Consider the following 25000-nt stretch of genomic DNA (forward strand, 5'->3'; position numbering starts at 1 on the left):
ACCTCACTCTCTCTCTCTCTCTCTCTCTCCATCTCTGACTCATTGTTTTGTTTGCTTCTTCCACTTCTCCTCTATCCGTCCCTCTTTCAGTCCCTCTTCATTCTCTTCAGGTAAAGGAGAAGAGACAGGGAGGAACACCCCCCCCCCCCTCTAAATCGTTATCTCTGTCTGTCTCCTTGCCTCCACTTTCCCCTCTCTCTCTCTCTCTCGGTCCCTCTCTCTCTCTCTCTCTCTCTCTCTGTCTCTGTCTCTGTCTCTGTCTCTGTCTCTGTCTCTGTCTCTGTCTCTGTCTCTGTCTCTGTCTCTCTCTGTCTCTCTCTCTCTCTCTCTCTCTCTCTCTCTCTCTCTCTCTCTCTCTCTCTCTAAATCCATTACTGGGATTATGATCTCACAGTCTGCTACAGTCCCAAGCTGTCTTCCATAATGTCTGCCACATATGTTCCATGTTAAAAATGATAACAAGTCTATATCCCGTTACACGAATTCCAACCGCAGAGATGGAACATGACAATGTGGTCTGTTTCATTCATGAGACTGAAAGAATTTCAGAGCACTCAATGAATAAACAGGAAAATGCTTGGAGGTACAGTGGCAAGTGATTCAAAAACACCATTGTCAAGAGCCTGCAAATCCTCTTGGTTGCCTTCCAAATAAACACTCTCCCTAAAATTGTATTTCTGGTGAGTGAGTGGGTGAGTGAGCAAGTGAGTGAGTGAGTGAGAGAAGAAATGTGTGTGTGTCAGTGAGTGAGTGAGTGAGAGCGTGAGAGAGTGAGCGAATGAGTGAATGAGAGAGACAGGGAGTGTGAGTAAGTGAGCGGGTGAGTAAGTGAATGAATGACTGAGTGATCATGAGTGAGTGAGAGGAAGGGTGAGTGAGTGAGTGAGTGAGTGAGTGAATGAATGAATGAATGAGTGAGTGAGTGAGTGAGTGAGTGAATGTGCAGGTGAGTGAGTGAGTGAATGTGCAGGTGAGTGAGTGAGTGAGTGAGTGAGTGATCATGAGTGAGTGAGAATAAGGCTGTGTGAATGATTGAGTGAGTGAGTGAGTAAGTGAGTGAGAAGAAGAGTGTGTGAGTGAGCGCTAAGACAGGCCTGGAAAAGAAAGCTCTAACTGATGTTTTAAGGGATCTGGTGGGTGATCTGTCTCTGGCAGGAGCGCTGAATGTCCCTCTAGTCACTGGAAGCAAAGGGAGGACATCTGCACCTCTGATGCAGCCTCTGGACTAATCCTCAGCCATGTCACATCTGTAGTATGCCAAGTTAGGGCACTGCTTTGCATACATTCAGCCATCGGAATATTAAGTGTGTGCGTGGAAGAGCGGTGTGGTTCAAACAGAAAAGCAGAAATGAAAAAGATGAACTGATGGACAGATAGAGAGGCAGATAAAATGATAGACAGACAGATAGATGGCTAGATAGATATATAGATAGATAGATAGATAGATAAATAAACAGACAGACAGACAGACAGATAGACAGACAGATAGCTAGATAGCTAGATAGATGGATAGAAAGACAGATATACAGAGAGACAGATAGATAGACAGACAGTTGTTTCTTCCTACCTTGTTGATGACCTGCTTGTGATTGTCTCTCTTTTTCTCATCTTCCCTTCGGGCCAAAACACCAGCCATCCGTCTGTCCTCCTCCTGCAGGGGGACATCAATAGTCTTTGGGCTGTTCTCCATCTATACACGTTTCTCACACACACTCTCACACACACACACACACACACACGCGCTCTCTCACACATACATGCGCGCGCGCACGCACGCACGCACACTCGGATCGAAAAGCGATGGTTGCCTGAATGCCGGCTTGTCACACACACACAGAAAAACGTCCTTCTGCATCAGAGGGATTACCGTCCGACATCACCATGCTACATGTCTGCGCCCAGCTGTTTGGATGAGCTTAAATCTCCCAGCGTGCAGTGCGGCAGCGGCAGAAGCAGCCCTGGGAGGCTGCCAGTGGAGTGCTTGAGACTCAGGGACAGGACAATGGCTGTCTCTCGCTGACCGGGGAACTCATTAATTATTCATCAGCACCTGCCACACCCAGTTGTACCAGGCTGAATGGTCTCTCTCTCGCTCTCTCTCTCTCTTGCTCTCAGTAAAATTCATTCATTCATTCATCATTCAGATCGCAGGGTTGATGTGCAGGAATACATATTAGGTTGTTTAAATTAGACTGGGTTTTGTGATCTAACCTCCTCTGTCTTCTTGTTCTATGTTTGTTTAATGCGATGAGGTGATGTATTATGGGATGTTCTACACAGGGAAATACTGTTGGTTTTCCGCAGTCATTATTAGCTTTCCATGTTGATTTATGGTTCTGCGTGGCTTTTGTATCTTGTGTGTGTTAAAAATAAATTTCTGCCATGTATGGGCAATAAAGTTGTACTCTATTCCATGCTATTCTGTTCTATAATACAAGAACAAAAATCCTCAAAAACTATAATGCAAATTCTTTGGCACATGCCCTGCAGATCAAATAGAGCTGTTTCCCAGATTCTGTGAGCGAAGCCTAACTACTGCATTAAAGATGTTATGATAATGGCGTGATATGGTTCCACTGTTCATGTCTAAAAACTACATCTGTTCAACATATTGAAACGTTTCCAGGAACAAGGCTGAAAAGCAATTAGATAACCATTTTCATTCCTGACCTAATGCTCTGTGGAGGCGGGCGGAGCACGGCCCTGTGTTGACACAAATATCCCAGGGGTGGGGGGCCCCGACCCCCCCCCCCCCCCCCCCCAAATAATCCAGGAGAGGGGAAACAGAAGACCCACGGTAGAGAGGGAGGAAAGAAGAGGAAACGGGGGAGAAAAGACAGAAGCCTGAGAGAGGAGAGGAAATAAGACAAGAGGAGAGGAGAGGACAGAGGAGAAGGGAAGAGAAGAGAGGAGAGAGGAGAGAGGAGAGGAGAGTGAAGAAGAGAAGAGAGGAGAAGGGAAGAGAAGAGAGGAGAGTGGAGAGTGGAGAGTGGCGGGGGGAGGAGAGAGGAGAGGAAAGAAGACAAGAAAAGAGGAGAAGAGAGGTGAAGGAAAGAGAGGGGGGAGATGAGAGGGGAGGAGAGGAGAGGAGAGGAGAGGAGAGGAGAGGGGAAGAGACGAGTGGGTTTGAAGAGTTGGAAGAGGAGAAGAGGTTCAGAAGTAAGTGGCTCATGAAATCCAGCTAGCTCTCGGCTTCCAGAAGTTTAGTACTGCTGAAACGCTCCATAGCAAGAATCTACAATGCATGCTGTAGTAGCATTACTACCGAGCACATCAACACAGGAAGTGAATTTGCAACTATCCAATCTTAACAAATACTGATATTGAGCAGTCTTGATCAGGTAAGACTGTAAAAGACTGTAAAAGACATTGGCGACGTACCTTTCTCTGACTACTGGGCCTGACTCTTCTGCAACGCCGCAGCTCTTTCTAATATTCTGACCAATGAAATTTTAATCACAATTAGAGGAGAGGAGAGGAGGGGAGGGAGGCAGCAGGAGGCTGCAGTGTCTGTTGCTCTGCCCCAAATTCCCCTCGGTGGGGGTCGGAGAGAAGCGCTCGGGTTTGCCCCGGCTACGCCACTGAGAATCAAATCAAATCAAATCAAATCAAATCAAATCAAACTTTATTTGTACGGCGCATTTCATACAAGGAAGTAACACAATGCGCCTCACAGTAGGAAAGAAAAGGGGGGGGGGGTTTACAAACACTTGTAAAAAAACACACAGATTTTCAAGAGATAAATAAATAAATAAAATAAAATAAACGTACTAACCGCACTGGCACCGTAAAGGACTACTCAGCACGGTCATCGTCAAACTAAGCTGCTGGGGGGGATTACAAACACTTGTAAAGAGACACAGATAAGTAAATAAATAAATGGTACATTAATGTTAAATAAATACATTTTACAAGTTACAAAACACTTATAAAAAGACACAGATTTTGCCAGAGATAAATGAACAGGAAATTACGTACTAACCGCACTGGCACCATAAAGGACTGCTCAGCACAGTTATCGTCAAACTAAGAGACAGCTGCTGGGGGGGGGGGGGTACAAACACTTGAAAAGAGACAGAAATAAGTAAATAAATAAATGTTCCATAAATGTTAAATACATTTTACAGTGAGTGATAAGCGAGATCAAAGAGGTATGTCTTAAGTGCATGTTTAAAGGTTTCAACCGTTTCGGCCATTCTTAGGTATTCTGGCAGAGTGTTCCAAAGGTTGGGGGCATAGAAACTAAAAGCTGCTTCCCCATGTCTCTTTGTCCTGGCTTTTGGAACTGTTAGAAGTTCAGTGCCGGAGGACCTCAGGGATCTACTGGGTGTGTACCTTGAGAGCATGTCTGTTATATATTCAGGTGCATGACTATGGAGTGATTTATAGACTAGTAGGAGAACCTTGAAATCTATTCTAAAACAGGTAGCCAGTGCAGTGATGTGAGTGCATACTGGTGTGATGTGCGCTCTCCGTCTTGTTTTAGTGAGGACTCGCGCTGCTGCATTCTGTATTGTTTGTAGTTGACTAATGGCTTTTTTTGGTAGACCAGACAAAAGCGAGTTACAGTAGTCTAGCCTGCTCGTGATAAACGCATGCATCAGTCTTTCGGTGTCAGCCTGAGCGAGAAACGGTTGCACCTTAGCAATGTTTCTCAAGTGATAAAAAGATGTTTTAATTATATTTTTGATATGGGTTTCAAAATTGAGATCTGAGTCAAGTATGACGCCTAGGTTTCTGGCTTGGTGCTTGGTGTTAAGTGCTAGTGTTTTTAAGTGTGCAGTTAGTTTCTCTCTCTCGTTTTTTTCACCAATGACTAATACCTCTGTTTTATCTTGGTTTAGCTGGAGAAAGTTTTGTGACATCCATACATTTATATCAGAAATGCAATTTACCAAACAATCAATAGAGCTGTAGTTATTGGGTGTTACAGAAATATAGAGCTGGGTGTCATCTGCATAGCTATGATAGTCGATGTTGTGCCTCCTAATTACACTACCAAGGGGTAGCATGTATAGACTGAAAAGTAAGGGCCCTAAAATGGATCCTTGCGGGACCCCACAGGTCATACAAATGTTTTTTGAGCTGTGGTCTCCGAGGGCGACAAAGTATTCCCGGCCAGTTAGATAGGTCCTAAACCAGTTTAGGACCGGACCAGTGAGGCCAACCCAATTTTCAAGTCTATCAATAAGGATATTGTGATCAACAGTATCAAAGGCTGCGCTCAGATCCAGAAGGGCCAAGACAGATAGTTTTTTGGAGTCAGCATTTATCCTGAGATCATTTACAACCTTGACTAATGCCGTTTCTGTATTATGATTGGAGCGAAAACCAGATTGGAAGGTGTCAAATGCACAGTTAGCATCTAGGAAATTATTTAACTGTTTAAAGACAATTTTTTCCAGGATTTTGCTTAGAAAGGGAAGGTTAGAGATGGGTCTAAAATTGTTTAGAACTGAAGAGTCTAAATTGCTTTTCTTCAGGAGGGGTCTCACCAGGGCAGTTTTAAGTTCTGATGGGAAAATACCTGTAAGCAGGGAACAGTTTATAATGGCTAGAATGTCCTTAGACACAGAGTCAAAGATGGTCTTAAACTGTGTCACACTCACAAACACACAATCAGCCTGAGCATTGATGGGCCGGGCACGCACACATACGCACGCACACACACATGTCACACATGCACACACAAAAACGAGGAGGCCTGCATACATACAAGACAACACATTTACATACACACTCACAGACAAACAAACACATTCCACAAATGCATCCCTACTCTGGCTGTAGGAATAGATTCCAATGCCAGTTGCTCTGTGAATGTGTGTGTGTGTGTGTGTGGTGTTGGCTGCAGGCAGACCATGGAGTGGATTCCTCTGCAGGCTCAAACCCAACCTCCTTCTGGGCACAAGGTTCCCACGCCCTACACACACACACACACACACACACACACACACACACCCCCGCTGTGTGCCTACAGCAACATCCCAAACGTATGACGTCATATCTGATAGGCATTTAAGCCTCTTTCTTTAATGTCTCAGGAGATCATCGCACTGGAAATGCCACAGATCCTGTTCAACTATCGCCTACAACTCAAGACTCAACACGCCGTTTTCCCCAGCTTTCCCCAACGATGATTGGAATGGATACAGTTTGAACGAGAGCACCACACACACACACACACACCCACACACACACAGACAGACACACGGGCGTACAGCAATGCAATTCAGGATTCTACAAATCAAAATCAAATACACACTGGATGTGAACATGACAGGAACTATATGCAAAAAACACAGACACATAGACAGTTGTCTGGTTGCTTTCTTCGTCTATTGTCAATGCACACGCAGACTTCTTTAACACACCACCAACTAGTGTATTGAGAACATACCGCATCAAGGATGCACAACTTAATGGAATGCTGGCATGCAGAAGTTATCAGAGTCGCAATGACACACACGCACACACACACACACACACACACACACACACACACCACACACACGCACACACACGCAAACGCACACACACACACACACACACACACACACTACACACACGCACACACACACACACACACACACGCACACACACGCACACACACACACATGCACACAAACACACGCACACACACACACACACACACACACACACACACGCATGCACACGCACACACACAAGTGAAAGGGTAGTGTATCTTACCGTAATGCGCTTCATGTCCAGGAGTCGCAGGTGAGGCATGCAGCGCAGGGCAGCTTGCCTGTACCATGTCTCCTCCGCTACAGCGTTCCCATCAAGGGTGAGTTCACACAGGGAGGGTGACTCTCGCAGGCAGGCCAGCTCATCAAAACTACACACACACACACACACACACACACGAACAAACAAAAAACACACACACACACACACACACACACACACAAGCATACACTTCAACAGGAAGTATAGAACTAGTAAATGAGGTACTGCTGTATTCATTAACTTATATTAACTCTGTTTACATTTTAAATGACATGCACTGCAAACAGCTGTGTAAGTATGACAAGGCAGTTTGTTAATTCTTCTGTTTGTGACCTTAGAGGGGGGGGGGGCGTCTCCATTCTTTCTCTCTCATCCTCTATCCTTCCATCCCTCTCTCACTCCTCTTCCATCCCTCCATCCCTCTCTCATTCCTCCTACATCCCTTCATTCCTCTCTCACTCTCCAAAATACTCAAGTTACCAAGGAGCCAGGAGTCACCCAAGATGCTTAGCATCTCAGCACCGTGCATTTGCAGCGTTGCCAGGGACCAATTTAGCCTGGCTAAAACGCCTGTGACACAGTGGGAAAACCAAAGCCCGAAACAGCCGGCCACAACCCCAGGCTGAACCACAGTCTCACTTGAGAAGCTCTCTAGCGTTCTCTGGAGGTTTGTGCCATTTAGTCAAAACTGACATTAATAAATGCTTCCCAACTTCAAACAGAAAAAACTAGCTGGAGTTGCCAAGGCTAATTTATCAAAGGGGGTGCGTCCTGGACCCCTCCCTACCCTCTCTTTCAAGAGAGGACACTCTTGATTTCACAGAATATTCTCAGGAAGACACACACACACAGAACCAGTCTGAGAACAGTCTAGCATCAGCTGAGCATCTAGCAGCATCCTAACATCCCATCACACACACACACACACACACTAATCAAATCCCTAGGGCGGTCGGCCAGCATATCAAAGACTGTCACCACCTCTTAAAAAAAGACTGGCCTTCGCTCTTTCAGCCACAGGAAGCCCAACTGAGCGATCCCTTCATCCTCCATGACTCATGCAGATGCACATGCTATTTGCTCCCACACACACAGCAGAAGCCTGCCTCCCTTCCACTACAGCACAGCACAGCACTACTCACTCGGCCTCGTGCATCCGTCTCCCTGCGCTACAGAGAGAGAGAGAGGACGGCAAGTTGATCAGGGGCCGGGAGATGAGCCGGCGTCCTGAATGCTGGCAGGCTGACATGACTGCTGTGAGCGGTGTGGGGACGCAGAGCTGCAGGAGCCAGCACAGAGAGGAGAGGAGAGAAAGAGGCAGAGAGAGAGAGGAAGAGAGAGAGAGAGAGAAAGAGGGAGGGAGAGAGAGAGAGAGGGATGGGGTTGGACGCAGGAGGCTAACTCTCCCACTGCAGTGAGAAGGGCTAGCTAGGCCAGAGACCACAGCTACAGCCAGAGCTGCAGACAGAGTCGCCCCACACACACACACACACACACACACACACACACACACACACACACACACACACACACACACACACACACACACACGAGGAGGAGGGGGCAGACGCTGTTGATGGCCGGTCCAGCGCAGAGGCTGGGGGAGGAGGGGGTTAAGGCTGCCGGTCTCCCACACAGTCTCTTCTCTGTTTTTAGCCTGTCCTCTCCATCTTTCTCCCTCCCTAACACACACACACTCTCTCTCTCCATCTCCCTCTCTATCTCTCTCTCTATCTCTCTCTCTCTCTCTCTCTTCCTACCTCTCTCTCCATCTCTCTGCTTCCCTCCCTTCCGCATTTCTCGTTCTCACGCGCTTACCTGCTGATGCTGTTGTAGCTAAGGAAGAGGCGCTGCAGGCAGGGAAGCCGGTCCACCTCCGTCTGAGAGGGAGAGAGAGAGAAAGAGAGAGAGTGAAAGAGAGAGAGACAGAGGGATGAGAAGAGAGGGTACAGACAGAGAGAGATGGAGAGAGGTACAGAGAAAGAGAAAATAAAAGAGAGGAAAAAGGAGGGAGAACAGGATGAACTCAGAGCTTCCGCGTTCCCTCAGTCACCTTGCAGCTCCAGCATGCAGCCCCATCCGTCCTGTGCAAACACACACTCGCACACTCACTCACACACACACACACACACACGCGCGTGCGCGCTCACACACATGCAGAGGAGAGGAGAGGCAGTGCAGAGAAGGGAGGGGCCGCGTCAGTGCAGGGAGGGGAGGGGAGGAGAGGAAGGGGGGAGGGGAGGGCTGTGGTGGGAGAGCACAGAGCGTGCGCTAATGCAGCCATAGCCCACTGCAGAAACTGCTCACACACACGCAGAGCATCACACCCACGCACAGGCACAGGCACACCCACACCCACACCCACACAAACTGAATATCACATGCATACATACATGCATACATACATACATACATACATACATACATACATACATACACATTTATGAGCAGGGCATTACAACACCTACCAATACAACCAAAACAAAGCATCCCAAAACAGATGTGCATACTTACACATACAAAAACACTCACAGGCAGACAGAGGAGCCTCATCTACATTTCTCATGTGTATGACTGATATTCTGTTTACTAGCCTGGCTCTGTTCTCTCTCATATAGTAGGAAATTTGCCAACAAATGCTGATGGCTGTGATAACATTGCTCCTCATCACCAACACCTATAATTATATAAGCATATAAGGCAACCTGTCTCTGTCCGCTCACTTTGTCTCTTTTTTTCCCCTCCTACTCTAGACTCGATCGCCACAGTGGGCTGCTGCTGCTGTCCACCTCATCCACTTGCAGAAGCCCTCAGCTTACAGCTGCCCATTCCCACCCAACTGTTATGCAGTTTCTCTGCTTATGATACATCCCGTAAACATACTGTGTCCCAGCTTATTTACCTGATATATAAACAAATGCCATCACTGACATAGTTTTCTGCTTCATTGCTCTGCTTATCCTTACAATATTAACCTTATGAGCACACTGTACACCCACCAATACTTTGAATGCTGGCTCTCCCAATTGTATTCACTATCAATCTTGTATGTATCATGTTTATACCAACTTGTGTGTATGGAACCTTGTATGTATCGTGTGCATATCACATTGATGCTAATGTCTTTTATCCTGATGGGATAAAATGCCTGCTACAGATTCTCTCCTCCCTTTTTTTCCCCCCCTCCACCCCCCTCCCTTTTTCTACCTCTCTACCCGCCCAGCCCCAAGCAGATGGGTCCCCCCTAATGAGTTGGGTTCTGCTCAAGGTTTCTTCCTGTTAAAAGGGAGTTATTCCTGGCCATCATGGCCTTAGTGCTTGCTCTAGGTGGTTCAGGTGGTTTTAATCGCTATTGGCGCTACATAATAACAAAAAATATGATTGAATGTACATAACTACAAATATATATATGCATACCTATACATACACAAGCATAATCTCCCTGGCATGTAATCTCCCACAGACATTTGTTACACGCCCACATCCACATACAAACATATGCGCGCAGGCATGCACACACACACTCACACACACACACACACACAGGATGTGACAGCTTCAGACAGCTCTGGAGCCCTACAGGACCAGCTCTGCTGCTGGTGCCGATGTGGAGGGCTATTCTGCCTGGGCGTCAGCCTGCATCACAATCAAAATCAATGGGTGGCGACAGCACGAGCACCAGCAGCTGGGGGGGGCACAGAGAGGGGCAATGCCAGGCGACGGCACACAGGGACCAGGGCAATGTCACAAGGTCGTCAGGACCAACCGACAGACAGCAGCCTTTGCTTAAGGGCTGGGCTGGGCTGGGCTGGACCTGAGTATCTGCCCACATACAGACAAGGGAGATCAGAGAGGTGCGAAGGAGAGGGGGATGGAGGTGTCAGAGGGGGAGGGGAAGATGGAGATAGAGAGAGAGAAAGAGAGAACTAGAGAAAGAGAGAGCCTAGGAGGTAGGTACATAAGAGGAGGGAAGTGTAAAGCACAAAATGCTCCCTTCCCTTCCTCTTTCTCTCACACACACACACACTCTGTCTCTCTCTCTCTCTCTCTCTCTCTCTCAAGAGGGCAGTAAGAGTGCTGACTCAGCCCACACTGCAGACACACCCTGCGTGATCCTGTGACACCAGCTCAGCTAACAAATACACACACAAACACACAGCTAGAGAGAAAGAGAGAGATAGAGAGCAAGTCTCCCACGTACCAACATAGGCAGATACATCTCAGCATCTCAGACACATATGCACACACTCACACACACACACACACACACACACACACACACACACACACACACACACACACACACACACACACACACACACACAAAAACACACAGGGACAAACCAGCAAACTCCAGGCTGCAACCGGCCTCTAAATACAGGCAAGAGTCAAGTGAAATGTGTGTTGTTTGACGACAGCTAACAGTGCACTGTGTGAATGAGAAGCTGATACTCCTCAGTCTGCTCATTCACTGCGCCTGGCTGGGTTCAGTAATCTGGGGTAAAGATGGACACACACATACCGACAGAGTGAGAGTGAAAGAGAGAGAGAGAAAGAGCTCCTTTATTAAACTATTGACAATCTTCGACACACAAATACACCACTAAAACACATAAAACATTACAACCTCCAACAAACAAGGTTTACACCTTCACATTAATACAAGAAAAGGAAAGGAAATGCTCTCCTCCCTCTCACACATTGAAAAGCACTTGCTCATCATCTCCAACTTCACACAGCAGCCCCACATCCCAAGGCCTAGAGAAAGTCATCACAAAGCATACTGTATTACATTTTCATGGGACCAGCCACCATTCCCTTAAAAACCTCCACAGCCTCAGCTGAACCCACCCCCAGTAACTTGCTCTTTCGAGCCCTCAAAATGGCCATCTTCGTTGACCCCAGTAGAACATTTAACAAACAGATATTGCACTTTTTCTTCACCTTGTAAATGGGGCCGCAAATAAAACGATGATTAAAAAGCCCCCTCAACCACTCACAACACAAAAACAAGTGATCCACTGTCTCACCCCCCCACGTGTCTAGCTGTAGCTATAGCCCTGTGAACAAGCCTCAATTGAGAGTGAGAGAGAGAGAGACATTTGTTTAAATGTTATGCTTTTGCAATGCAAAAAAATGTCATGTCAATAAAGCTCATTTGAATGGAATGAGAACTGTGTGGATGAGAAGACAGCATTCCGCAGCTCTGCAGCTCATTCAGGTTACTGGGTTCATTTCAGGCAACCACCTCGCCTGCCCTACTCACAGCTTTAGGCATTATACTGTACATACACACACAAACACAAGTTGGCAAAGAGTGGGCTATGAGCCAATGAGTCTGCATTGTGTAACCGCAGCAGTGCCCTGCATGACCATGTGTGTGTGTGTATGTGTGCTTGTGTGTGTTAATGTGTGTGTCTCCGTCTGTGTGTGTGTGTGTGTGTGTGTGTGTGTGTGTGTGTGTGTGTGTGTGTGTGTGTTTGTATGCGCGCGCGTGTGTGTATGTGTGTATGTGTGTGTGTTAATGTGTGTGTGTGTTAATGTGTGTGTGTGTGTTAATGTGTGTTTATGTGTGTGTCAATGTGTGTGTGTGTTAATGTGTGTGTGTATGTCCATGTTTTGGCTTATGTAAAGCCCATCTGTGGGGACAGGCTGGGCCACTGCAGCCAGACCGGTGAGAGACCCATCATCTATCTGAGAGAGCTGGAGCCACAGCTGCCAGACAACAAATCCAACACAGAAACACTTTTTTTGGGGCCATCATATCCGCCACAGATGCACAGAAACACACTTTTTACTCCATCGCATCCACTACAGACACAACAAGCCTTCTAGTCCATTACATCCCTTTTCCTAGTTATGGAGCAATGATATGATAGTGCTCTCTTTTTTTCATAAAAAGAGCTGTCTATCAAGGGCATGCTGTGCTACAGAGTGATACGGTGTGAGACAACTGATCACAGACCAGTATTAACATAATCAGATCAGATCAGTAATACACAGATGCATAGGAAAATAAAAGGAAAGCAACTTCGGTAAATATTTGAATTATCCTGCAGCCGAATGGCTCATTTATTCCTACAGGTGTGTTTACCGAGGAGGAAACACATGATGGAACAGCATTTCTGACCTGTCCCATTCATTTGTAGCTAGTCAGCAATATGATTTACAATAGTATGGAGACACCCCTTTGCGAAGTCAGAGTATTCCTTTGGAACTGCCCTCCTGACCTTCCCAGTGTCTGCATCATCCTGTACCAGCTCAAGCATGCATCCCAGATGTGCAGTTTCCTGTCATTAAGCATCTCATTTGACTTGCCTTCACCAAGGCAACCATCCCAGGGAATACATTCAGACAACTAGGACATCATACAGTAGAAGGCATCAATGCTGAGTGGTTAGTTACAGGCAGAACTGATCAATATCATGACTATAATAAAGCTGACGGTACAGCCCACTGGAAACGAGCGAGAGGATCAATGCTCCAGGTTTTGCAATGAAATGGGAATGGTGTGGAGCGCAAATGAAAATAAGATGGAGCTGTAGCGTGGCTTTGATGGGGATCCAGCGGGCTTAGAGGGGAACATGCTTGTTCAAAGCTTTGCTCTCGCACAAATCCCTTCATTACTGAGAGTCCCATGAGAACCCATCCAGAGGAGCCTCTCCCTAAATTACCAATGTTCTCTTAGTTAGTCCTCTGATCTCCAGACAGAGAAAGAGAGGGAGAGATAGAGAGATAGAGAGAGAGAGGGGAAGGGGGGAACAGAGAGAGAGTGAGAGTACCAGAGAGAGAGGAAGAGGATGATCAAGAGAGATAAAAGGGGGAAATGAAAGAGAGAGTGAAAAGAGCATGAGAGAGCGAGAGAGAGAGAGTACATAAGCCAGTTAAACGAACAGCTGGGTGACTCTGACAGAGAGTCCTGGCCAAAAGTAGACGAGTTGATGGAACAGAGAACAGAAACTGGTAGCCCCCCAGTGAGGTCACCTCTGTTATGATTTCAGTTCCTGCAGCACACAGCCAAACATGACCTCAGACACCTCCATTAGTTTAGAGGGGGGTCTCGACCCGACCCGCCGCGATCCGAAGTTGGATAAAAGCGGTACAAGAGAGAGCGGGAGCGGGCAGCCGGTCCAGACACAAGGAGACCAGCTGCTCAGACCAGCAGCCATTAATCAGACGTGCCTGCAGGACCCGAGCAGCCAGCGGCCATTAGCATGGCTCTCTCCCACGCCACCACAGCCGTGAGATAAACTGTTTATGTTAGGCTTCTGCCAGCGTTTGCACTCATGTTAATGGGGACATGAAGGGGGACGTTGCGGTGAATCATTCTGTGCACTACGAGAGAGAAGCTATCAGCTTTTAGTGACAGAAAATGTTCTAAATAAGCCCAGCGTGTTTAATTTAGATGTTATCACTCCAAAGACCATAATACAGTATTCACTTACTCACAGATTTAAAAAAAATGACACCAATATTGTAGCCCCATACTCACAGAGAAGTCTGTCAGAGCACAGCTGTATTCTAATGGCTGCAAGGCACTGAGGACTGTCTAAGTCTCTCTCTCTCCCTCTGCTTGGGTGACTGCGGCGATGCTAACACAGAGAGTAGCACTCCTCCCAGTCCACCTCATCTGATGAGTCTCTCTCTCTCTCTCTCTCTCTCTCTCTCTCTCTCTCTCTCTCTCTCTCTCTCTCTCTCTCTCTCTCTCTGAGCGCATGCGTGAGTGAGTGAGTGAGCGGCTGAACGCGTGTGTGAGTCTAATTCTAACTTTTCTAACTTTGTGTGTTGTTTATATGTACTTGTTGTTTATGTGTGCATGCACTTAGTTTTACAATTACTGGGTTTTGGTTTAGTTTGGTGTTGTAAATATCACGGATTGTTTGCCCGTGGAGTCTGCAACCGGCTTTTGCTGGGAGCATGGCCGCCGCGGGAAGCATGGAATTTGAAAAACTAACTCGGCGGCACGGAGTGAAGGTGGAGTGCAGCGCGAGTGTAGAAGATTGTAGTTTAGCGGTTGGTGAAATTATTGGTCACGAAAACGTGAAGTCGGCTTCACGAATGAACAATGCGGTTGTGCTGTTTCTCAGCACAATTGATAAGGCTAATCAGGTAATTGTTCAGGGTATAGTACTCAATGATTCCCTCACTCCAGTCCTCCCACTCAGTACCCCCGCCAAGAAAGTAATCATTTCAAATGTACCCCCGTTCATCAAAGATGAGCTTATTGCTAAAGAATTGCAACAGCATGGCCAGCTGGTTTCACATTTTCGAAAAATCCCTCTGGGATGTAAATCGCCCCTTCTTCGACATCTAGTGTCGTTTAGAAGACAAGTGTACATGGTCCTTAATAGTGGCATGGAGGAGATTGAGCTAACACTGAAGCTAAGGGTGGAAGGGTTCGATTATGTGGTGTATGCAACGTCAGACACTGCGTTGAAATGTTTCAGTTGCGGTGGAGCAGGACACATTGGTCGCTATTGTCCTGGCAAAAATGCCAACACTGAAAAGGAGAAAACTCCAGCTAAAACTAATGAGTCCTCCACAGTCGTTCCCCCAGTCACTGAGGTAGAACCCTCGGTGGATGGGACCGAGGGAAGCGGACTTGAGGGGGATTGTCTGATTGTGCTTGGCCCCGAAGCCGTGGCGGGTGAGTCGGTGGTGATGGAGCCTGCTGTCGCTATCTTTGTCGCAGAAGAGCTAGCTGCGGCTGGATCATGTGAACCTGGAAATAAAAAGGGGCCTTCAATACAGACACTGACAGTCCCTCAAACGTCAGTGGATGTGGTGGAGGCTATCGACATAGACCCAGTTTTCAAAGCCCCGGTGAAGAGAAAAATGGGCCCGGAGATTAACGTGACTAAAATAAAGAAAGATGAACACACAAATGATAGCGATTGCGAATCCATGGATTCAAACTGGTCCGATTGTTCGCAGGGAGATGTAAAGCTCTCCAGCGAAGATAGGACATATACTGCAGATAGCATTAATACTTTCCTACATGTCACGAAGGGGATGCGGAACGTGGAGGTTGAACTGCATTTTCCAGACTGCTCGCAGTTTATTAGCGACGCTGCCTGGTGGATAAGGGAGGGTGTGTTTGAGGATACGGCGGTGTTTCGTCTCCGGAAAATAATGAGCAAGTTGAGAAAAAAGTTGCGTGGAAAAATGAAGTCTACTTAGTTTTTTCAGTATGTGTAACACCATCAAGTGTGGCTCTCTACATTTAAATGGTGTTAGCGATTTATTTTGTACGACTTTTTTAAAACTGAATAAATTAAATGTTGCCCTGTGCTAAATGATGAATTATTGTTTGCCCATGTGTTGGGAGAATTTGAGCCTTGTTTCATTTTTGTCATGTGGTACCTGTTTTAAGGAATCTGCTGATGTCGAGAGTCTCACTCGGTTTTTGTTTCTACAAAGCAATGAATGACTTGGATACTTTTGTTGCACAGTGGTGCTGTGAAAAAGCTGTGTGCTCAGTTGATGATGATGATGATTTTGTTTTTGATGTTTTGTTTCCTTTTGAATAATGTGTAAAACACTGTTTGCAATGCTGTTTACCTAATAAAAAGTTTTTTATAAAATTCTCTCTCTCTCTCTCTCTCTCTCTCTCTCTCTCTCTCTCTCTCTCTGCAGACGGTCTTTCATCACTCTGACTCAGCCTAAATTTAGCAGCAGCATCTCAGACAGATGGTGATGTCACCTCTCAGCTGATGTGGTACATGGCCACAGCCAACCAATCAGAGCTCATCAAAGGAAACGGGGGGGGGGGGGGGGGGACAGAGGACTCGCTCTGCCTACCTTTTTCTTCACACGTACACAGACAAAGACACACACACACACACACACACACACACACACACACAAAGATACCCCCCCACACAGAAAAGCAATTTGCTGTCATTGGCAATGGTAGACTGCTCACAGGAGCAGAAGCAGGAGCAGGAGGAGCAGGAGCAGGATGAGCAGGAGCAGGAGCAGGACAGCTCTGCAGCCTTTTCAAGCAGATGAAGAGTGGATATGGACTTGTTTTTTTTAACTAGTGTCTGCACGTGTGTAAGTGATGAGTGTGTGTGAATAAGTGAGCGTGTGTGTGTGTGTGACAGTGACAGGTTACTATACACCACTTAAGAAGCCTGTGAGGACAAGTATTGTCAGTGAGCAGGTTTTAGTGCAATCTGCCTCTAAAAGCCCTCGATATTTACATACCAGACCATCTACAGCGTCTTATTCATGCTCTCTAGACAAAGCGGCCCCACTCAACCCCTCTCAACACACCTCTTAGAGCTGGCCCTCTCTGTCAGACACAGACAATCACGAGCCCGGCTGAGGAGAAAGCCTGCCCTCGTCAGCCCATTCCTGCCGTTTAAAAACACCACTTGGACGTTTGTTTTTGCTGAAAGTAGCACTTTCGATGCATTTGTCTCGCCTAAGGAAGCAGCGTCCAGACAACCACTTTGCCTCTCACCACCTCGTGAGAAAGAGGCAGAAGTCTGAGAGGCACCTGCAGTTTCATGCACAGCTTTCAGGATGGCAAAGATGGCAACCAGCGGCAGGCTGGCAGAGAATCTTTGTAATGGGAGAAACAGAGGGAGTGCGGTGGGGGCAGTGTATGTGTATCTGTGTGTGTGTGTGTGTGTGTGTGTGTGTGTGTGTGTGTGTGTGTGTGTACGTGTTCGTGTGTGTGTGGGTGTACGTGTTTGCGCACAGCTTTCAGGATGGCAGGGATGGCAACTAGCGGCAGGCTGGCAGAGAAGCCTTGTAATGGGAGAAACAGGGAGTGCGGTGGGGAGATTTGGGCTCGCTGCTGCTGCTGCTGCTGGGTTGGTTGGTCTAATAAAACACTGCATCCTGTCATTATGTGAGGAAGTAGTCGGAAAGAGAAAAAAAAACATTGAGGGTAGTAAGCTAGTGTTTTGTGGTGAAATTATGATGTTGTTTTTAAAATTGCTGTGGCTGTGTGTGTGTGTGTGTGTGTGTGTGTGTGTGTGTGTGTGTGTGTGTGTGTGTGTGTGTGTGTGTGTGTGTGTGTGTGTGTGTGTGTGTGCGTGCGTGCGTGCGTACATGTTTGTCTGACTTAGCATGTGGATTTTCTGAAGCTGGATTGCCCGTTTAAGAGTCCCTGTTTTAACATCATGACCACAGCTAAATCTCTGTCTCACTCATTAATTCACTCTTGCATTCAACTGCATTAGAATCCTAGTTTAGTATGCACACACTAATTCCGAGGCATCAACGCGTGAAACAGAAGTGTGAGAGAGAGAAAGAGAGGGAGAGAGAGAGAGAGAGAGTGACAAAGAAAGAGAGAAGCAGCTGCTCCAACGCTGCCAGTGAGATGACAGATACGGCAGCAACATCTGTGAGCATCTGGAAAACACCCACACACACACACACACAGACATAAACATCAAGTGTGCGGATATGGAGAGCAGGGCATGCAAGCAGAAGCATGCCAATTACCCTGGCACAACACTAGCAGTGCCACACCAGAAAGGGGTTAGTCGGGGAGGCAGGGGCCACTGTGGGGCTGTTGAGTGAGTCTTTTGTCACCAAAGTCAGAGCTTTTCAAACTTTGTCTATTATTTCTGAGCCAATGGCTTCTCCGCGATGGGGGGACTAGAGCCAAGAAGTAACATGGTATGCAGTGGGGACTTAGACATAATGTGCCCAATAAGGAGTCGGTTCACTGACAAATTGATGCCCATAATGTTTGGATATGGAATGATGGTTGTGTTGTTATGTTCTGACACACACATGCAGTACACACAGCTTCTGGGGCTCTCCTTGGGATGAATAACCTCCCCACAGACACTGAGACGAGAGGTGGCATCCATCCACATTGAGAGGCTGAGAAGAGCCCAGAAGAGCTGCTAAAGCTGCTGAGGCTTCCACTGGCTGTGTGTGTGTGTGCGTGTGTGCGTGTGTGTGTGTGTGTGTGTGTGTGTGTGTGTGTGTGTGTGTGTGTGTACAATACATGTGTGTGTGTGTGTGTGTGTGTGTGTGTGCGCGTGCGCGTGCGTGTGTGTACATGAGTGTGTGTGTGTCTGTGTGTCTGTGTGTGTGTGTGTCTGTGTGTGTACATGAGTGTGTGTGTGTGTGTACATGAGTGTGTGTGTGTGTACATGAGTGTGTGTGTGTGTGTGTGTGTGTGTGTGTACCCTCCAGTGAATCCTGGGGGAAGCTCTCACTTCTCCTGAAGCAGCAGAAAGGGAGCAGGTAGTGATATATGGTGTTGTGTACAGACAAGTATGAGCAGTACGAGAGGTTGCCTAAATAAGAGAGGTACACAGGTGCTCTGAGACACTGTCATCTGTTTCTTTGACTATATTGAGGATGAAGGCTTGGGTTTCTAGAAATATCTCAGGTCGTAATCTCGGTTTGAAAGTTTTGATAAAGCAAAAAACTAAGCTGGGTTGATTCTGTTGTGCTGAGCTGTGGGTCTATGCTGCACTATGCAGTGGGGATATGTAGAACTCACTGTGGATGGAGGCCGAATGCTAAACTGTGGAGGAAGGTCCCACAGTGTATATCAGATGCTCAAGCCACCACTCCACCTTAATCTGATCTCCATCCACTCACCACAGAGGAGATGGAGTTTCGTCTCAGGTTGAGCTCCATCAGTGAATCCATCCCCTGCAGTCCCTCCACCCCGGAGATGCGGTTCCCCGCCAGGTTTAGAACCCGCAGCTCTGACAGTTGTGACAGGTTCTCCATCTGGGAGATCTAGAAGGAGAGAACGCAGGTACAGTTAAGTGACATGATAGTCACGCTAATTTTTTTTATTTTTTTTACTTTTTACATTTTCTTGCTGTTAGAAATAGGATCAGCGTTATCGATACCCTTTATATGAAGGAAGTCGGAAGGCAACTTCCAGTCCCGCGGTGTATTGTTGTGACTGCTATGAGACCAGACATGTGACCCTCTTCCACTGGCACATTTGGCTGTGCCGAGCTAGTCTGTGCTGGGCTAATCTGCATTATAATTACAAGTTAAACGGGGTTAAACCGTGCCGCGCCACGCTCATCTTGGACCCTCTAGTGAGAAAGGCCAGACAGCAAGCGTGCCGAATGATGTTGAAGACACGATCCCTTTTGTAATTGGCTCAGTCATCATTCAGTGCTTGCTGTGTGTCTGTATGTTTGTATATCAAGACACGTATAAAGCAGATCTGGTTTGTAATCTGTTGAATCTAGAAAGTGTAAACTATACAACAACAGTAAATGGTAAACTGTCCAATAGACATTTCTACAAACAAAATAAACGTATTCTCTCAGTGGTATAAACTCGATTAATGCCATGGTTAAATAACATTGCTATCTGGAAAACTAGCAAGCTAGCCCACATAAACAGCTAACATTAATGTTAGCAAGGATTCATGCTTAGGAATAATGGATTTAATTTTAACCAAGCAACCTTTGTTATCCTGAGTAAAGAAAGAAGTCCTTGCCTGAAAACTAAACAAGTTGGTTTCTTTTTACACAAATGTTACACATAGGCTACCTAAACGTATGGCCAGTGCGGTATATAAAAACACTTTGTGTCGTGAAGTTCTTTGTCTCCTCTTCGTTGAATATGTTGGACATCCCAGTGGCCTTTATCCCTTACTTAAAGACACCCCCTCAAGCAGGTAGACCCTGACGTATGGAAATACAAATCCAAGCTGTGTTTGCCCGATGAGCCAAACTAAGCCAAGCCATGCCGTCCCTTCTGGAGGTGTCGTGGGCCTAATTCAACGAAACACTGACGAAGGAAGATGCCCACTTGACAAACCCAGTGAAATGCTCACGAAGGCATCTTTGTTGTTGTTGTTGTTGTTGTTGTTGTTGTTGTTGTTGCTCTTGTTATGTATTGTTAAGAATAAATATGATGGTTGTAGTGCACCCCGTTGTTATAATGCGCTGGGGTGGGTTGTTGGGTATGAGTACTTGCATGTGACAGTGAGAGGTTTGGCCTCAGTGGAAAGTCTCCAACCAATAGCACAAGGAATTTCACATCTAATTCATCAGATCTAGGATGAGATGAAAGCCCTTCAGTGGCATGAACATACCAAAACCCGACGATCACTACAAGCCTCTCTACCATTTTCATAAAAAAAAGGAAAAACATGGGACCACTTGCCAAGACTGCTTTCATCAGGATTAATACTGGGCGCACAGCCACCGCCTTCTTCATCCCATTCTAAAAATACTGAGACTGATGTCTTCTCTCCCATTTATGTCATCTGTCTTCACAGCTTGAGAGCAGTCACTGAATCTCCATCTCACACAAACAGTCCAAAGAGGGACCAGACCCCCCCACACACACAGTGCTGGTGAGTCATGAACACCTGCGGGTCTTAACCTCACATGAGGTCAAGGTCGTGAGCCTCTCCATGTGACGAGGTGGTTATTATGATTAGCCATCTGTTTGCATGGGGATGGGCTCTTTGGTCCAAATGTACCACCCCTCAGTTCAGGTTAACTGCCTTTCCTATCTGACAGGAGAGGACACAGAAGGCAGGACTTGGAAGTCTGGTTGTGTGTGTGCCTGTGTACAACTGAGAGTGTGAACATGTGTCTACGTCTGAAAATACAAAAGTGTGGCATGGAATGTGTATCTGTGTGTGTGTGTGTGTATCTGAGAGTCAGAGTGTGTGAATGAGTGTGAATGAGTTTGTGCGGGTTTGTAATTATCTAAGTGTGAATTTCTCCCGGTGTATGTGTGTGAATACATGTGTATTAGTGTGTGTGTGTGTGCATGTGTGTCCAGGTGTCAATGTGAGTGTGTATATTGGGGGAGCAGGGAAAGCCCTGGAGGGCACTGGGGCACATATGGCCGTTTCATGGGCAAACCCTCCTAGGTGGGAGCGGCACACAGACGTCCTTTGAAGGTCAGCTGGAGGTCAAAGCTAAAAGCCTCATTATGCTCCCAGCAGAACCACAGCACAGCACAGTCTTACACATCCGCTATCTTTCATAGGCTGGTTTGACACTTGGTCCGTTTTGCTGGTCCAAAATCAAGTGCGATTATTCCGCCCTCACCCTGCCACAGCTGGTCTCCTTTCACATTACGCGTTTTTTGTTGCGACCTATGATCTGTTTGTCATGAACACGTGAGCAATGTGCAGCTTTTATTTACCAATGCCACCGAGCAGCGACGCAGAGCAAGGCAGGAAAAATGGAAACCGCACTGTATTTGTTTTCTCTTCATCTTTTGTTCCTTTTTCTCTCTGCTATGAATGATGTGAGCTGCTCGGATAAGGAGGTTTTTGCAGACACAGGTGGCAATGAGAGAGGAGTTTGCAGCTTTGCTTGCAGAGCACACATGCATCAAGCATTAATTCCCACATAGCCATCCTGTAGTTACTATTTTTAAGACTAGAAAAGTGCATGTTCATAAATAATTTCACATTTAACGGTAGTTCATTTATTGTGGGAGAATTTGGATTCATAAATGTGGGTCACTTCAACAAAACAAATCAAATCAAAACAAAACAAAATAAAATAAAATAAAATAAAATAAACGGCTCAAGCGGACCCTGGTCTGCACCGAACACCCACCCTTCCATAGTCTTAACCACCTAACCACAACTGTTGCGGACATCTAAGTGATGGGAGCCAGATAGGTCATTCCAAGCACAAAGGCAAATAACTTCAAGAGACACCACAAAGGATGTATTCCCACAAGATAATGATGTCTCATTTAAACACAATCAGAAGTACTTGTTTCATAAACAACATATCAACGTGTCTGATTAAATAAATGAAAAATAAATCAACTTAAACTGACCAAAGAGACAGGACATCAAAGCTTATGATGAGTCCACCACATACCTACAGAAAGGCAGGAGAGGTGCACAGCACAGTCTGTGTTTACCACAGCCATCACAAAGTTCAGTGGCTTATTCAGGCCATGCTTGTAGGCTTCTGATGCATCTTGTTATTCTATTTGAAAGCCAGCTGGAGGTAGACACTCTCTGTCCAAAGCAATTACATTTGTCTGCACAGACACTTTCACATTTTCTATTTAGACTGGCCAGACATCTTATGCCATATGGTCGGAGTCCCTATCTGCTTTTTGAGTTGGCTGCTTTTCAAAGGTATATCCATCTTTGACTTGGCTGGTCATTGCCCTGTCCTTGTCCATTGTCAATAATGCCTGTCCTCATAAAACATTATACCACACCCGTTGAAGGTGTTAGCGAAGTCTTAAGGCTTGCTGAAGCACCTTTCAGTGTTCGTCAAGCACTATTCTATTAGGAGGACAGTCCAGCATATTCTTACACCACAGAATCCGACATTTCAGAATTGTCATATGCCACGGCATTTCCCATATGTTTTACATCTTCTTAATACTTGAGACTGCATCCTCTGACCTTTAAGACGTACTGCTTTAATTTTTCGCAATATTTTCCACACTATACACTAAACACTAACTGACTGCTTCAGCAGTATGGATACTATGAACAAGCTGAACTATGGTAACCTCAATGAGGCACCTGCACCAACATAACATTTTAACTAGTCCAACAGAAGTAGAGGTGGACCAAACTGCATAAGACTAGTCTCCATGTTGGGACTGAACTTGGACCTCACTCACAATGGAGGTTTGGCCTTGGTCACCACAGAGGGCCTGAGTCTGGTCCTGTGACTCAGCCACAGATTGAGATATTCCACAGTGGCTCCAAAAGAACAGCCCTCCCCACACACACACACACACCCTCAGGGACAGTATGGTGGGGACAGCCTGGTTGGCGGTCTGCTGAGAAGTCTGTTCTGAGGTCCCATGGGATTCATGTCTGAATTAAATGTTCCTCCCTCACCAGCCCCCTCTAACTAACGGGCACACTCCCTCACCAGCCCGCTCTAACTAACGGGCACACTCCCTCACCAGCCCGCTCTAACTAACGGGCACACTCCCTCACCAGCCCCCTCTAACTAACGGGCACAGTCCCTCACCAGCCCCCTCTAACTAACAGGCACACTCCCTCACCAGCCCCCTCTAACTAACGGGCACACTCCCTCACCAGCCCCCTCTAACTAACAGGCACACTCCCTCACCAGCCCTGTGAAAAGGTGAAGTCCCTCCCCCTTCTCACTTTGTTCCCCTGCACCTGTGGATAGGTCCAATTGGGACTGATTGGGCTAAATTAGCCCCTGGTGCTGCCACTCTTAAAAGGCGCACACATTGTGGTTCGAGAGACAGACTGAACAGGCTGCAAGAAGCTGAGACAAGGTCCTAGACGAAACCTGTGCGACACAGTTGGACCTTGTCTGTTTTAATAGCTTTAGTTTTGTTCAGAGTATGTTTCTTTGTTTGGGGGTTGGGATTACCCTGGTGTATGTGCTTATGATTTTGGGGTTCAAGTCCCTTGGTTTGTGTATATATGTTTTGGGGTTTGAGTTGTAAATAAATATACAGCTGTATTTTTATGAGAAAGCCACTGTCTCCTGTGCTGTGTGTTCTCCTGACTACCTGCAACCACGATCCAGAAGCCTACATCCCACATCGTGAGATGGCCGGCTTGAGCGGTCTTTCACAAGCCCCCTCTAACTAACGGGCACACTCCCTCACCAGCCCCCTCTAACTAACGGGCACAGTCCCTCACTGAGGGATGCCGTGAGGGATAGTGAGCATGGGGAGCAGCGATCAGATCAAGAATTTAATATGTGTGTGAGTGTGTGTCCCTTCTGATAACACAAAGGTATAATCAGTAATTCGGGAGGCAGGTTTAATGATTTTAAAACTCATCGGCGAAGAAAGAACAACTTGTCTCTTCAGTGATGTCACATGGGAGCCACCCTGGCGTAGATATGCAAGATTAATAAGAATGACCTTGTCCTGGTTTCCGTAGCATCTGTCGATAGCTGGCAGGATTTAAAGAGAAGTTTTCCAAACGTTACACAATGTCTTCCAAATTAAAGTTGATGAGTCCGCCCTTAGGCTCGTAACCTGGCACTGCTAGCTCCATACTCTACCAGGTTGAGCAGTGGAGTGCACAGAATAGTCCTTCTCCCTGCAATCACCTACAGAAATGGCCATCACAGATGTATATTTTCCTCATCTTGCTTTGAGGTTGTACAGGCTAGACTCCACCATGCATGTACAAGCTCCAGCTGTACGGCCAACAAATGTTTCACCTCTAGGTTTCACCTCTCAGCACTCCCACTGGATCAGCACTGGTGTGCTGAACACATCAGCAAAGAGCTCTCGAGCTCCACCAACCCCCTCGGCACACCTCCAACCCCCACCTGCCTCTCACCCCCACCTG

The 25000-nt window shown here is 46.7% G+C and overlaps 1 protein-coding gene across 2 annotated transcripts in view; it reads right to left on the reverse strand.

Annotated features, from left to right (window-relative positions):
• LOC105888607 (leucine-rich repeat-containing protein 49) overlaps positions 1-25000 on the reverse strand; it is a 61282-nt gene that overhangs the window by 29232 nt on the left and 7050 nt on the right. The window contains exons 8-11 of one of the 2 annotated variants that reach the window (XM_031569006.2): positions 19330-19473; positions 8569-8630; positions 6712-6859; positions 1568-1651 (exon numbers count right to left, since the gene is read on the reverse strand). In XM_031569006.2, coding sequence (XP_031424866.1) covers positions 1568-1651; positions 6712-6859; positions 8569-8630; positions 19330-19473 — 438 coding nt within the window. The remainder of the gene's footprint in view (positions 1-1567; positions 1652-6711; positions 6860-8568; positions 8631-19329; positions 19474-25000) is intronic. The other variant, XM_031569007.2, reaches the window with a different exon arrangement.

This window comes from Clupea harengus, chromosome 6 (assembly GCF_900700415.2).
Source record: "Clupea harengus chromosome 6, Ch_v2.0.2, whole genome shotgun sequence".
NCBI lineage: Eukaryota > Metazoa > Chordata > Actinopteri > Clupeiformes > Clupeidae > Clupea > Clupea harengus.